Source organism: Spermophilus citellus, assembly GCF_964194105.1.
Source record: "Spermophilus citellus genome assembly, chromosome: 11".
Classification (NCBI taxonomy): Eukaryota; Metazoa; Chordata; class Mammalia; order Rodentia; family Sciuridae; genus Spermophilus; species Spermophilus citellus.
Window position 1 is genome coordinate 130926143 of NC_138192.1, and position 15013 is coordinate 130941155.

General features: G+C 45.2%; 1 protein-coding gene across 1 annotated transcript in view; it reads left to right on the forward strand.

Moving 5' to 3' along the window:
• TRPM8 (transient receptor potential cation channel subfamily M member 8) overlaps positions 1-14779 on the forward strand; it is a gene marked incomplete at its 5' end in the record, with an annotated part of 74828 nt that extends 60049 nt beyond the window's left edge. The window contains 4 exons of the mRNA XM_081260638.1: positions 2962-3061; positions 4028-4061; positions 11518-11610; positions 13859-14779. Coding sequence (XP_081116764.1) covers positions 2962-3061; positions 4028-4061; positions 11518-11568 — 185 coding nt within the window. The 3' untranslated portion in view covers positions 11569-11610; positions 13859-14779. The remainder of the gene's footprint in view (positions 1-2961; positions 3062-4027; positions 4062-11517; positions 11611-13858) is intronic.
• Between the last annotated feature and the right edge of the window lie 234 nt (positions 14780-15013).

Here is a 15013-nt window from a genome sequence, read left to right on the forward strand (position 1 = left end):
AAGTCCTGGTCTGGAATCTCAGGGCACTAAGACCATATGCAAGTCGCTGGGGCACGTAATGACATTCCCTGGGCTGATGTGGCTCTGTCTCGAAACCATTTCATAGACGAGCATCCGTAGGACCTGGGAGAAGACTGAGGGAACCAACCCATGCCGTAGGAAGGCTTATTGAGTTTCTTTTATTTGTTTTCCTCAGTGAATTCAAATAAAAAACAAACAGTGGATACAGGTGGCAGTGAGGGTGATTTTGACTCAGTGTGAAGAGAAAGCAGTGACTGCGTCTCGTGCTGTCCGGAAATGAGACGAACGGCCCTGTGAGGCAGTGAATGGCCCCCCAGCACCGGGATTCAGGGGGGCAGAGGTGGGCAGAAGGGCTCTAGGGGATTAAGTCCATTCTCCAAAGGTCCACAGCACTCAGCCCAGGATCCGGGGAACCAGGAAAATCAGTGTGTAAGGAGACCCCCAGATTCGGGCCAGGTTGAGAGAGCAAGATAAAAGCACTGCCTTCCCCCATGCGTGTCCAGGGCTGAAGCGCGATGTGAGCGCAGCGTGGAATCACGTCCCCCAACTGGCCCCAAGTGGGACAGAGCTTCAGCTCAAGGAAGCAAACAGATGGGCCAGAAATGGCCGATGTTGACGTGGCCCGTCCTGTGATGAGCCCCAGGGGAGTGTGACTGCACAGTAAGTGGAGCACCTTTGTGAGCTGCGGGCATTCTGCTTCTTCCAACGGTTCTTATTCTCAGGAGGGAGCAAAGAGATAGAGGGAAGGGGAGTCCAGAGCAGGCCAGGGTCCTCTCCACCACAATGGCCAGTGAGGATGGAGAGCCAGTGTGCTGCTAGAGACACCCAGGCTGCCTGGTCCTGCCTGCTCATTTGCTTCTCGGAGATTCCAGAAACCACAGCATTCTGCCATTGCCAGAGCCGCCTGTTGGCAATCCTCTTCCTAAACGTACTTTGCATTTGCCTCCAGATGATGGGGAAGTCTTGGTTTAATTTTGAAATGGCCCTTCTTTGGAGGAAAGTGCAAGATTTGTCCAATAACTTTCAGGAAGGCTGAATCCAAACTTTCAGGTTTGGGGACACTTTCAAGTAATAAAAAGTATGCTACTCAGTAATTGCATTTCTATAAAATATATATTTTTTTGTGATTAAGATAGCAATCCATATTCATTACAGAACATTTGGAAAATACAGAAAATCACAAGTACAGATCAAGGGCACATGTAATCCCCTATTCAGAGATCAATATTTTCAGCATTCTGGCATTTATTCTATTACTCTCATGTGGATATGTAATTATTGAGTTATTCTATGCTTATGCACTCTAATTGAATTTGTTTATTTACTAACATTACATTGTCAGCGTTTTCAATATCCATAAATTTAAAATATATAATAATTGTGAACTGTGGAATATTCCAGTGTATGGCTATATAATTAAATTAACCAATCCCTGGTTGTTAAACATGTAGGTTGTTTTGACTCTTATTAGCATATGATATGATGATAAAGGATTTTATGCAATAATTTCCCAGCACATCATTAATTTTCTTTGCACATCATTAATGTTTTTTTCTAGAGTAACTCTAGAAATAATGATTTATAGAACCAGTTTTAGAAATCATTTCTAGAAAAGAAATTTCCAGATAAAGAATATGCATACTTTCAAGCTTGTGCATTGCCTGTCCCACCTCCAGCTTCTCATCCCATCACCCCAAAGGCTATAGTAGTGACAGACTTTTCCATCCTGTGGGTGGCCTGCTTCTCCACATCCTTGCCAACACAGCACGTAGTCAATATTTTAGACCCTGCTAATTTTGCAGTGGGATCAGAGAAAATGCTATGTCCTCAGGCCAGCTAGCGTTTCTCTGTTAAAGAGTTTGGTCATTTGTCATTCCTGTTCTCTGCCCACCCATGGTCAGGAGCCTTGAACCTTTCTGTGTTGATTTTTAAGTATTTCTGTTGGGCTCCTGCATAGACTCTAGTTTGAAGAAATGACATTGCCAACTACTTTGCTAGGAAAAATACAATTGAAGAAAAATTGGGTAAGAATGACTTTGTAAAGTGAGTAATCAGCATCTAGAAATGAATTTGCTGTGGAGGATTTGCTTAAGTCCAGCCACTTGCATAGTGATCCTTTCTTTGGCCCTAATTAATTCTATTTCAATCCAGAAAGATATTATAATCCCTGAACTCTAACATGAGAATTAATACCTGTAAGTGGTAAGTTAAAAGTAAAACCTACATAAATCCAAGTGGCCACCTGCACAAACCTGTGCTTCCTGAACCCATGAGTTTACAAGGAGCTTTGATGTCCATTGTGGCATGGTACCTAAAACCTGGGTGGCATGATGACGTTTGCCTGACATCTGAAAGGCTCAGGCACCTCAACAAATTGAACTAAGAATCTTATGGGGACTTGTCCCAGGCCAGTTTGGCAGCATATCCTGGCTTACAGGGAAAGGCCAGAGGTAAGGGGTTTCTTTGAGGTCCACTCCCGGACTGCATGCTTTGGAGGACAGGAACAGTGCCATGTGCTTATGTTCCTCTCCCTCAAAGCTCCTACCCTGTTTTTAGGTTGAGAATTAGTGAACACTATTAATTATTCAACTGAGTGGTTGAGTGTTGTAATGTCATCAAAATGGAAGAGGAGAACCAAATTCATCAGTGGGATGATTTTGCTGAGTCACAAAACACAGAGACAGTGTCTGAGCAGATTCCTACTTAGACTATAGGTGGCATTCTCACTTCATGCAGGCAGCGCCAATTCCTCAGTGTTACCAACACATCATCCCTATTGCTCTGCTGCCGCGGCTAGTAAGTAGCAGTCACCAGTCGGCTGGTGCAGGACGCATCTAATCCTCCTGGTTCCAGAGCCTCCCAAAATGCTTAGCAGGTGTTGATTAGGAAGCAAGAGGAAAATGGAACAATTCAAACATTTTTCTCTTCTTATTATTCAAGGTTTCAGAAATGAGGACAATGAGACTTTGGCCTGGGAGGGTGTCATGAAGGAGAATTATCTGGTCAAGATCAACACGAAGGCCAACGACACCTCGGAGGAGTATGTCTGTCACTCATTTCCGCTCTGCAAGGCCCCTTTTGTATACGTAAGCTGGAGGGATGCAGGCAGCTTATGTGAGCATGCTCTGTAAGGCTCAGAAAAGCTTGACTGAGAAGCTATAGCACCCATAAAATATTATCCACCCCCTGCCTGGCTATCCTGATTGTCCTTCAGGGACCTGGGGGAGAAAGAGGTATTTGGAGCATGGAACCAGGTACCAAGAGCCAGGCCTGCAGAAATTGCTTCCAGGAAGAACTCGGGCAGTTGGCATTATCTTGCAGGGACAACTCACCTGTTTATCTCTGAGATGCAGAAGTACAGAGATTACAAAATTGAAATGTTTGGTTGATCTGATACAAGCTGTCCCTGAAAAGTCCTGAACATTATTTTTGAATTGTATGCAGTTGTTATGGATGTCCGTGAGATCCACACACACGGTCACTACACATCTCCTAGATAAGCCCCAGCTCAAACTGTAGGTGTGCATAGAGTGTGTGTGTCCACAGAAGCATGCTCTGCTTATGAAGGTCAGCTGTCTTCCCTGACAGCTGCCACTCTTCCCAAGAGTTGAGAACATGCCTAAAATTTGCTCTAACAAAGTGTGAATAAATACAAGCACAACTAGTCCCTTGATCAGGTTGAACACAGCTCAGGAGGCAAGGGCAGCTCGCTCTTTCTGAACAGCAAGGTGGGCGCCTGGAGGTGCTGGACTCTGAGATCTTGGGTGTGGAACTGGGGACAGACAACAGCAGGAACAGCATTTATTTGCTGTCCTTTTGATTGGGGTGAGAAAGGAATTCTGACTCGTTTGGGTATTAGGAAGGAATTTAAAAAGGTAAATGCAGTGCACCCTTAATGGAGCTGAAAATGAACAAGCTCCGGTCCCTGTCCTTGGAAAGACTCACACAGGGCCGAGGAGCCTTTCTCTCTCTCACTCCTCTCCTTTTCTCATTTCCTCACTTCTAGGATGAGGCATCGGTTTAAACAGCTGGATACAAAGGTACGGCTCTATTTGTAGTTTGGGAGCTGGGTTTTGTTTTTTTTTAATCTTTAATATCTTGGGATTTTCAACTAGAGGCAGTGGTCAGAAAACAAAAGAAGTTAATTATTTTTTTTAAAAAGTCAGATGCAACTATTTCATGCTCAGCTGTCTCCTCTCACTGGGTAGAGCTGGGGGCTGCGGCTGGGGAATGGCCGCTCCTGCTCCCGGACCCCACGGAGAGAAGTTCTGAGTGCTGCTTTCAGGAACTCCCAAGACGGTGTGCGTCTTTATCTTTCTCTCTCTGATGTGGAGGAGATGTAGGCCACTCCAGGGAAGCCCCAGGAGCATCTGGAAGGAGCTTTTCCCCCAGTCTGCCTCCTTACCTACCTGACTGGGAGGGACCTGCCAGCCCGTGGGCACACGCAGGGACACACTGGCGGCAGCCGGCCGGGCTCAGCCTCAGCAGGAGCTGGAGTCGAGTCCTAAATGCAGGATCCCTGCCAGGCTCTGAGGGGGAGATTTAGGGTGTTTTACCCTGGTGCTTTGAAAATGGCATCTTGGATGGTGACATCTATGTACTCGCATGGTGTTGTGCCGTTTGAGAGCTGACGATACCCCATCTGGTTTGGCAGGACCCCCAGCACCCGGTAACCTGTTCACATAGGGGCTCAGTAGTGTTTGTGGAATGGATGATGAAGAAGCGCCGTAGCCCAGCTCATCTGGAGAACTCTCCGTTCGTGATCCTTGTTGACTGATTTATGTGGCTTCCCACCCTTTAAACACTCAGGGCTGTTCATGGGCCTCTCCTGTTGGCCCCCTTGGGGCACCTCAAAGACCTGCGTGGTGGTCTGAGCCTGGTGCTGGGTCTTCCTGCCTCTCGAGTTCCTCTTGCTCCCTCCCCTGGAACGGCCTCTGTGTTGGAGTAACTTCTCAGGCGGTGAGGTGGTGGTGCTGACAACTGAATGCATTGGTCACCATCTGGTTGTCCACTGCCGCATCGTGGTGTGGCTTCAGACAAGCATTTTCCTCATGGTGCTGTGGGTCAGGAACTCGAGAAGGGCTCAGCTGGGCAATTCTGCTTCCTGTGGTCCCAGCTGGGTTTACTGGGCTAGGTCAGCCGATGGCCAGGCCAGAAGCTGGTACCCACCACATGGTGTCCCATTTGCTAAGGTCTCCATGTGGCTGGGTATGCCACAGCATGGGGTCCTGGAGCAGCCCCCTGTTTACTGGGAGGGACCTGCCAGCCTGGCTTCTAAGAGTGAGAAAACAAGCCTCCTGTGCTTCAGAGGCCAGGCCTGCACCGGCAGGGTATCCCTTCCAGTACAGTGTCCCAGCAACCATGGGTCACCAGAGTCAGGTGAGGGAGGAACAGATGTGTCCCCTTGGTGTGGGCGTGGCCTGCACATACAGGAGAGTGGGCTGGTGGTGGCCATCTCTGGAGACTTGCTATCACACAGTTGCATGTTTTGTTGTAGCCACGTGGGTTTTCCTGAGGGTCTGGGAAGACCCCAAGTCATTAGAGCTGAGCACCTGCACACTGGTGATCATGCCAGGATGTGCCCCATGATTACAGTCAGAGGAGAGAGGAGAGCAAAGCTTTGCATGTTTTGAAGGAGTAGAGAAGACTATCAAGAGAACACATGAAAGACAGAATAGGAGATTGGATTCTAAGGTTGGGTATTTACATTAGACCTTTATAGAACCTTCTATAATAATCACACATTTATATTTAAGTGTGTCATTTGCTGTATCTGCATGTGCACCACACGGCACAGAATGTTTTGCTGAGTACTTGCTATCTACCAGGCATTGGGCTGAGTCTCAAACCTGGCCCCTGAATTTTATGAATTAATCCTTTATTAAACGGTTTGGGTATCGGGGGATCATTTTCAAGTTGACTCATGTAGGAATAAATGGTAATATCAATGCTTGCAGATTCAGGCAGGCATGCAACAGCTTGCCTGGGAAGGAAGCAGGGCTGGGCAACTCTGAAGATCTAGGACAGAAGTGAGGATTGTTCTAAGAGCTAAGGAAGGACAGCAGTGGTCAGGGGAGTGGGGTGGAAGGAGGTGGAGAGACTGAGGTGATTGCATATGGAAACCCACTTGCCTCTGTGGAAAGCTGAATTTTACTTCCATGCAAAAGAAGGCTCTGGGGAGATTGAACACCAAGGGGAACGTGCCTGTGGTGCTCCTTCCCCTGGCACTGAGTTACAGCGAGGCTGCATGGGAAGGGCTTGGGCGATCTGGTGGGGCTGTCAAGGTGCTAGGAACTTGTCCAGGCCTGGTGTTTGTAGAGACACTGTCTGTGTGTGTTAGTCGTTTGTCTTTACTTGTGGATTTATTGGGGTGGAAAGCCAATTTAGGGATTGTGATGAAGCTACCCCAGGCCACACCTCATCCAGACCGTCCTCTGGGACATGCACAGAATAGACAGAGGGTGCCAGAAAGGAACATGGCCCGGGTCTTCTGAGAAACCCGGTGCCCTGGAGTCAGGAGAGTTGAGAGTGTTGGGGACACTGGACAAGCTGTCCAGACTCTCAGGTTGTTTGTGGAACTTGACCCCTAACCTGTGAGGTCACGGGGGGCGGTGGGTCTGAGCAGTGGGGTCATGGTGGTGGTGACCTGGGGAGTCATGGAGAAGTGAAAGCTGTCCCCATAAACACCTGAGCCAGGGATCTCTGTAGACCTTGAAGACATGGTGCAGGCTGTCCACCCCCTGCATCCACCTGGATGGAGCTCAGCCCTTCTCTGGTTCCCCCCTTCAGCTAAAGTAGATGGGTTTGTTTCTAGGTTCTCTATACCAGGCATCTCTTAGGTCTGGGCAGAATGGAGGCTGATCCCAGGAAGCCTCAGCTGTAGAGCGCAGAGCCCGAGCTGCCTCGGTGCCTCTCCCCCTCCTTCCGTGTTGCCCTGACCCCCTTTCTTACTTCCTCCTCTGTCCCCCCACCCTGAACAGCAAAAGTCCCCTCCTTTCCACTTGCAGAGTTTCAGGATCATCTTTTGATGTTTTATTTCTTGAGCAAGGTTTTGGAGTCTTTTTTTCTTTTAAATTAGCTTTCTTTTAAAATGGTTTGATGGAGATGTCACTGACCTAGAAATTGTGTCTATTTAAGGCAGATGGCTGGCTGTTTGATGCGTGTGTGCCTTGTGAAATGATCACCGCCATCCAGCTCTTTCATGATTACTATTTGTGTGTGTGTATGCGGAGACTTAAGATAAGGCCTGCCTCTCGGCAAATTTCACATACACAATGGAGTGTTGGTAACTCGTGTCCACATGCTGTCCAGCAGATCCGTAGCACTTCTGCGTCTTGCATAACTAAACTTCATGCTGTTGGACCAACATCGCCCATTTCTCTGACCCCAGGCCCTGGCAACCTCCCTTCAACTCTCTGCTTCTATGAGTTTGATTATTTTAGGTTCCTCATGAGAGTGAGATCATGTAGGTTTTATCTTTCTGTGTCTTGCTCATTTAACCAGGTACAGTGCTCCCTGGCTCCATCTCTGCTATGGCAGATGGTGGCATTTCCTTCCTTCCTTAAAGGATGAAGAGTTCTGCATTCTGCACATCCAGCACACTTTCTTTATGCTTTGATCTGCTAATTGACAGGTTGTTTCACGATTTTGGCTATTGCTGAGATAATGCTGTAATGGACCTGGTAATGCAGACATCTCTTCATAACCCTGATTTCAAATTTTCGGAAACTTACCCAGAACTGGGATTGCTGGATCCTACGTAGTTCTGTCTTTAATGTTTTGAAGAACTTCCATGCTGTTCTCCATATAGTGATACAATTTCTGTTCCCATCAACAGTGCACAAGGGGTTCCTCTTCTCCACATTCCAATGTCTGTCTTTGTGATGATAGCCACCCTGAAGGAGGCATCTCGTGTGGTTTTGATTTGCCTTTCCCTGGGGATTTGGGATGCTGAGCACCTTTTCACATACCTGTCAGCCATTCAAATTGCTTGTTTGAAGACGTGTCTAGTTGCACGGGGTTATTTGCATTTATGCATGGATTTCCTTACAGATTTCGGGTGCTACCACTCATGGACACATGGTTTGCAGATGTCCTTTTCCTGGATGCTGCCCTTCCTCTTGCTGACTTTCTTGTGCTGTGAAGAAGCTCTTGTCTGTAATGCACGTGTCTGTTTTTCCTTTTGTTCTGTGCTTTTGGGTCTGTATCCCAAAAACTCATTGCCCAGAAAAAAGATGTGGAGATCTCCCCACACTTTCTCCCTGGAGCTTTACAATTTCAAGTCTTATGCTTCATTTAACTCTTTGATCTATTTTTAGTTGTTTTTTAAAAACCCGATTTCATTCTTTTGCTTATAGATACCCAGTTTCCCCAACATCATTTGGTGAAGAGACTCCTCTTTGCCTTCTTAGTCTTCTTGTCAAAGATCCTTTGGCTACAAGTACATGGGTGTTTTTCTAGGTTCTCTATTCTAGGTTTATGTGTCTGTTTTTATGTCAGTCCCATACTGTGTTGATTACTTTAGTTTTGTAATGTATGCTGGAATTAGAAAGAATGTTGCCTCTGGCTTTGTTCTTGGGCAGAATTGCCTTGGCTACCTGGGGTCTTTTGTGGTTCCATATAAGTTTCAGGCTTTTCCTCCATTTCTGTTAAAAAATGCTTTTGGGCTTTTGATATGGATTGGTTTGCAACTGTACTTTGAACAGTAGGGACATTTTAACACTATTTATTTTTCCAATCCATAAGCATGGGTTGCTTTTCCATTTATTTGTATCTTTTAAATTTTCTTCATCAGTTATTTTAATATTTGGTGCACTAACTTAACTTTGATTAAGTCAACTCCTAGTTGTTTTATCCTTTTGGTTACTATGTAAATGATATTATCTTCCTAATATCCCTTTTGGACAGTTAATTCTTGGTGTATAGAAATGCTACTGGTTTTTGTATGGTGATTTTGTATCCTGAAATTTTATTGAATTTGTTAAATATTTCCAGCCTTTTTTTGGTAGAGTCTTAGGGTTGTCTACATATAATATCACCTGTAAATAGATTTGGATGCCTTTTATGTCTTTTTCTTGCCTGATTGCTCTGGCTAGTACTTCTAATATTATTTTGAATAGCAGTGGTGAGAGTGGACATCCTTGTCTTCCTTCAGATTTTAGAGGAAAAGCTTTTGTTTTCCCCCACTTAACATGGCATGATACATCTCTCCATCTGTCTTTGGAGAAATGTATGTTTCTATGTAGATACATAGATAATAGATATAGATATGCATCTATTTTATTGTGTCACAGTAAATTCCTTCTATGCCTATTTTGTTGAGTTTTTATCATGAAAGAATGTCAAAATTTGTCATCTACTGTTTCTTCATCTATTGAGCTTGATTATGTGTTTTTGTCCTTCCTACTGTTAATGTGGTTCATCACATTGATTAATTTTCATATGTTGAATCATCCTTATATCCCAGACATAAATATCACTGGGTGTATGATCCTTTCAGTGTGCTCTTGAATTTAGTTTGCTAGTATTTTATTGAGGATTGTTGTGTCTTTATTACCAGGGATATGAATCTGTAGTTTTTTTTCTGTTGTCTTTGTCTGGCTTTGGTGCCAGGGTGATGCCAGCTTCAAAATCATCTTTCCTATTTTTTTTTTGAAGAGTTTAAGAAGGGCTGGTATGAATATCTAGTAGGATTCACTCATGAATCCATTTGTTCCTGGGCTTTTCTTCCTTAGAATTTTTTTTTAATTTTTAAAATTTTTTCTAGTTGTTGATAGCTCTTTATTTTATTTATTTATATGTGGTGCTGAGAATCGAACCCAGTGCCTCACCCATGCCAGGGCTCACTACCGCTGAGCCCCAGCCCCAGACCCATCCTTAGAAGGTTTTTGATACCGATTCAGCCTCCTTGTCTGCCATTGGTTTGCTCAGGCCTCATGTTGCTTCTTTATTCAGTCTTGGTAGATTGTATGTGTCTTGAGAGCCCCAAGCTAAACTGAGGCTCTAGACCAGAACGGTTGGGAACCTGCACTAAAGGAAATGGTGAGATGCTGGAGGAGTGTTCACAGAGGGCCCCTTGCAGGGACAGCCTATTGCACAGCTGTCTGACCTGTCACCAGGAAGTTCCTGACATGGGAGACTTGTGTGTGCCGGCAGAGGCTCTGTGGTTCTTGTCCACCTCACGTCTCATGTGCCTGTTGACCATTGCTCTGGGGCTGGGAGCTGACTGTTCTTTCCAGCATGGGGTCTGGGTTGAGGAAGCCCCTGGTTCTTCAAATGGAAGGTGTGAATTCAAGATGCCACCACAATAGGAAATAAGTTTTTTCTTAGTCTGAAAGCTTATCAATTTAAAAAAAAAAAACACACCAAAATCTCTTTGTTTTGCTGATTCTTTTAAAACTGTTTTTCTGTTCCTCATTTCATTTATTTTGCTCTTGGAGTCTTCTGCTCTACTTTAAACAGCTTATTAAAGTCAATTCACTATTAACAAAATCTCCCATAGGATTAAAAAATTTCTCCATCTCATTATTTCAGAAACAAAGTTACTTACAACTGACCTTAAGTATGTAAATAGAGATCTTACTGTGCCCCATTTTAATTTTATTTTTTGTCAGGTATCCATTAGTTCTTATGGTTTCTTTTTCTTCATCTTCTTTTTCTAAGGTAAAAGAAGAGGTTATTACTGAAAATAAGTTCAACTTAAAGAGAGATTCTTTAAGTGAATGGTATACCAAGTTACTAAGCCAGGTGTATAGAAATAACATTATGAGGGGCTGGGGATGTGGCTGAAGTGGTAGCATGCTCGCCTGGCATGCGCGGGGTGCTGGGTTTGATCCTCAATACCACATAAAAATAAAGATATTGTGTCCACCTAAAACTAAAAAAGAAATAACATTATGACCATGAACTTTAATCAAATACCAATGTGACATGTAATTTAAAATGACTTCATACATTTTGTGTAATAGAGTTGTGAAACATATGTGCATAAGTAATAATTTTATTACTTAGTACTTTTTATTTAAATCATGTTTTAATCTTTAAACTATTTGTGGGTGTGTTTGGGGAGGAGACTTCATTGACAAACATTTTGATTTATTAGTATCATCACATAATTTTATCAGTATCATACTTTCTCAAAGCAAAACTAATAGTATCTGATGATATTTTATATAACATTCTTATTTTTACATCTCACTCCTTTGTATCCTTGCAATCTGTTTTTTTCTGTGAAGGAACCACTAGTGATTGGCATTTGAGTAAAGATAATATCAATTGGTTTACTAATTGGTTTATAAATTTCTAGTGCTATGATCTCAGAAAGTAAGCAGTAAACAGGGTTTGAAATTTCATGTGCTACTCTCATTCTTCCCTAACCTAAATGTCTGGAATTTGCTTTCAATGTATCTCTGTTTTATGGAAAAGCCATAGAGCAATCATTTAAAATTGAATGTTGGAAAATTCATCTTAAGAACATATTTTTTTTCCCTTTTCAAGCTTAATGATCTCAAGGGTCTTCTGAAAGAGATTGCTAATAAAATCAAATAAAATGGCCTGAACGTGTGTGGAGAAAAATCTAATTATGTCAAGGTGAGTTGTTCTAATGGGTTTTTTCTTTGGTCTGAAAATTTATACTTTAAGTCGATTTTAAAATCTTGATAATAATTTCACTTGCTTTATGTTATGTTATCATATTTGAAAATAAAGCGTTGTGCAAAAACCAAAAACCAAATAACTTAGGGCTACAGAGATGAGCACGGGGGAGCCTGTCCCCACGTGTCCCTGCCTACTGCTAGCTGTAGGGCACCAGTAGCCTTCTGGAGCTTGGAAAGTGCTTGCTGCCTATTCCGCTATTTGACATGAATTAAAACGCGGTCATGCTGTTCTAAGACTTGCTACTTTTTTCTCCCTTAACATTATATCGGAGATAATCTTTATACATCAGCACCTAAGATGTACATGTCTTGTAATTCATTATTGTCTTTCTTGATTTGGGATATATAAATGGAGGGTGATGGTGTTTTCTAGCTCAAAGTGCTTCAGTGTGGTAGTCAGGGGTTTTAGCAATAGCTCCTCTGCACCATGAGGATGTGATTAGGGTAACTGGGAAGACAGAGCTCACGGCTTTGCTCCAGGGTCTTACCATGTTCTCTAAGTATGTTTCCTGTTACCTACCTGTCCAAACCCTGGGACCAAATGTTAAAGGACGTGGGACGTTAGGGCAAAACAGCTGTGGGCTTATTACATTTCAGAGAATGGAAACAAAGAATACCCCCCAACCCCACCGCCATTATTACTCAGCGAGTGGCTGCTGGGCGCCCGGAGCTGTGTGGTCACCCGCACTGACCCTCGCACTGAGGGCTGTGCATTAAGCACTCAGACCGCAGCTTTTCCATCTGTGGAGTGGCTGTGCTCCGGGGGACATCGTGGGGCATTGTGGTCCTTGCCATCCTCCTGGTCACTCAGCTCTTTCCCTTGAGTGCTGACACTTACACTCAAGTTAAAAGCCCTTCATTGTGGAGAGCTTTGTTAGAAATGGAGGCGTATCTGACATAATCTGAAAGGCAAGGACGTCTGGAGCACTCAGGAACCAAGCTGCGGGGGCTGGGGGGTAGCCCAGTGGGAGCACATCTGCCCACCATGGAAGAGGCCCTGGGTCCATGCCCTGCACTGAAAAATGAAATAAGACAATATAAATAAAGGAAATAAGCCTTGCATATTCAGGAATAACATTTCAACTGTTCACGCAGTGTTCCATGAAAATAATAGTAAACCTGATAATAAATCATAACTTGGATTTTGAAATACTTGCCATTTTGTTTTATGGTCTAAAAGATAGGGGATAAAACCCAATCATGAACAGATAAAACAATTCAGGATGGTTTTTAACAATCTAGTGGTGATTAAGGAGTTGTAATAACCAGGAAAGACTCAAGTTCAGACCTGCATCCACCTCTGGAAGCTCTGGCTGTGGTGAGTGGGCGATAGATGGGCTTCATCCCTGTCCACTGCCCTCTGCTCGGCCATAGACCTTCAGTAGTATGTTGAGAGTTAATTAAATGGTGAGCAGAGATGAACTGGGATGGCGTCACCTGGTTGCCGTGTGTGCCGGTGTGTGTGAGCACACATCTATGAAAGACAGACGAGGGTAAGACAGCGTGCGGGAGAACAGGTAGAGAGAGGTGTCCCACCCGCCCTCAGCCACTGACATCTTTGGGAACAATCTTTGGTATTGGCGCATCTAATTTTTGTGTACTTTTTACCTCTAGATATAAGATAATTTTTTTGGACATTTTCTGTCTGTTGTATCCTTAAGAATTTTGCTGAAAATTTGATTTCATAGGCATCCAGCTACAGGTGGTTAGAATGTTCCTCTTGAGGTGCCTCCCGATGCCTCTGTCTCTGAGGAGTCAGGTGGCTGCCTTTCCCTGGGCCTCAGTCAAGGGAACCAAAGCTCAGCTCAGGAGACCGTGAGCTGGCACAGGTCCAGGCAGGGCAGACCTGACCTGGGACAGGCCTTTCCCAGTTCTCGCATCTCTATCCCCAAATCAGCCTTTCACCATCTCTGGGGAGGGAATAAACAGAGGGCTGTGTGTTTCACACTGTGGTTAAAAGGAAGGAAGTCCAGGGTGAGAGGTGGCCATGCTCCACCCGCTTTGTACCTGAGCAGCGTCTCCAGGAGCCAGGGAAGGGCTCCCTGAGATGGCCTCTCCCCACACAGCGCTCGCCTTCTGACAGCCAGAGGATCTGAAGTTGTCCTGGGAGTCTTCTAGAGCTGCATTTGGGCGGGTTCTCCAGGGCTTCGCTTCACTATCAACTCCCTGTTTTTCTTGTGCAGAAACCACTGAGTAAAGAACGCGCTCAGAGACTTCCGGGGTCTTGACCTCGCTGCATGAGTCGAGCCTGAGCATCCTACCTAACTCTCTAGTTCACCCCGGCCACTGGCCAGAGCACACATCCTTCAGAAAGAAACCGTCTTGGAGCCACTTCAACACCAAAAGAAACCCCTCGTCTGTGGTGGGACGCGTGGCCCCTGTCCCAGCGTGGCATGCCACGGAGCAAACCCGGCTGCCTGGGAGCGGAGCGGGCCTCTTCCCACCTGGGCTCTGCCTTTGTTTTCACAGGTGACGCCACCCTCCGGCCAGGCAGGTGCAAGGGAAGCTGGTCACCATCCTGCTATTGGCTGCTCCATGAGAGTTCCCAGGTTCCTGGACACAGAGCGGGTGGTTCTTAGTCACTCCAGGGTGCCGGGACCTGAGAAGCAACATGAAGCCCATGAAAGGGGAGAGACTCCTCCAAGTGCGTCTGCCTCGGGTGCCCCTGCTCTGTGTCCCGAGCCTCCTGCAGAAGAGTCTGCGTATTCTGGACTCGTCCTCTTTCCCTCGCCTTTCTTACTCTTGACCACAAGCCTATTAGGAGAGCGTCCCCCGTGCACAGAACAGCCTGGCTGCCTGACTCCGTGTGGTTTTCTTGTTTATTTCCAGTTGGGTCCTTACCGTTTCCTTTTTTGTATTGTGGGACCGATTTCTTGACCTATTGTTAAAAGTCTCCCAAATCAGGTCGGATTCTAAAATGTGCTGTAGCCAGAGGACCCCGCTGTGCTCAGGGGGGCTCTTTTCACTCCTCCTCCAGCTTCTCAGCCCTAGGACAGGGGCCTGGGGTGACTCCCTCTCCACCTGGCGGGGGTGCTGCTGCTGAGGGCTGCACTGCTCCTGACCATGTGAACAGTCACCGGTAGTGGACCCTCCAGAGGCGCTATGATCTCCCTGGTGCTCCTCTTGCTCCTCTGATTTATTATTTTCCTGGATAGAAACTTTAGAAAGAACACCAACACCTGAAGGTCATCACCGTTCATGTCTGTGGGAGTTTCTCCAAGTCTAGTTTCTTTCTAAGCACATTTTATTTCCCTTTCAACATGTTAAATAATGTCATTATCTTGCATATATGGTTTTGTATAAGCTTTTCCATATAATATTTCATCAAAGATGTTTCC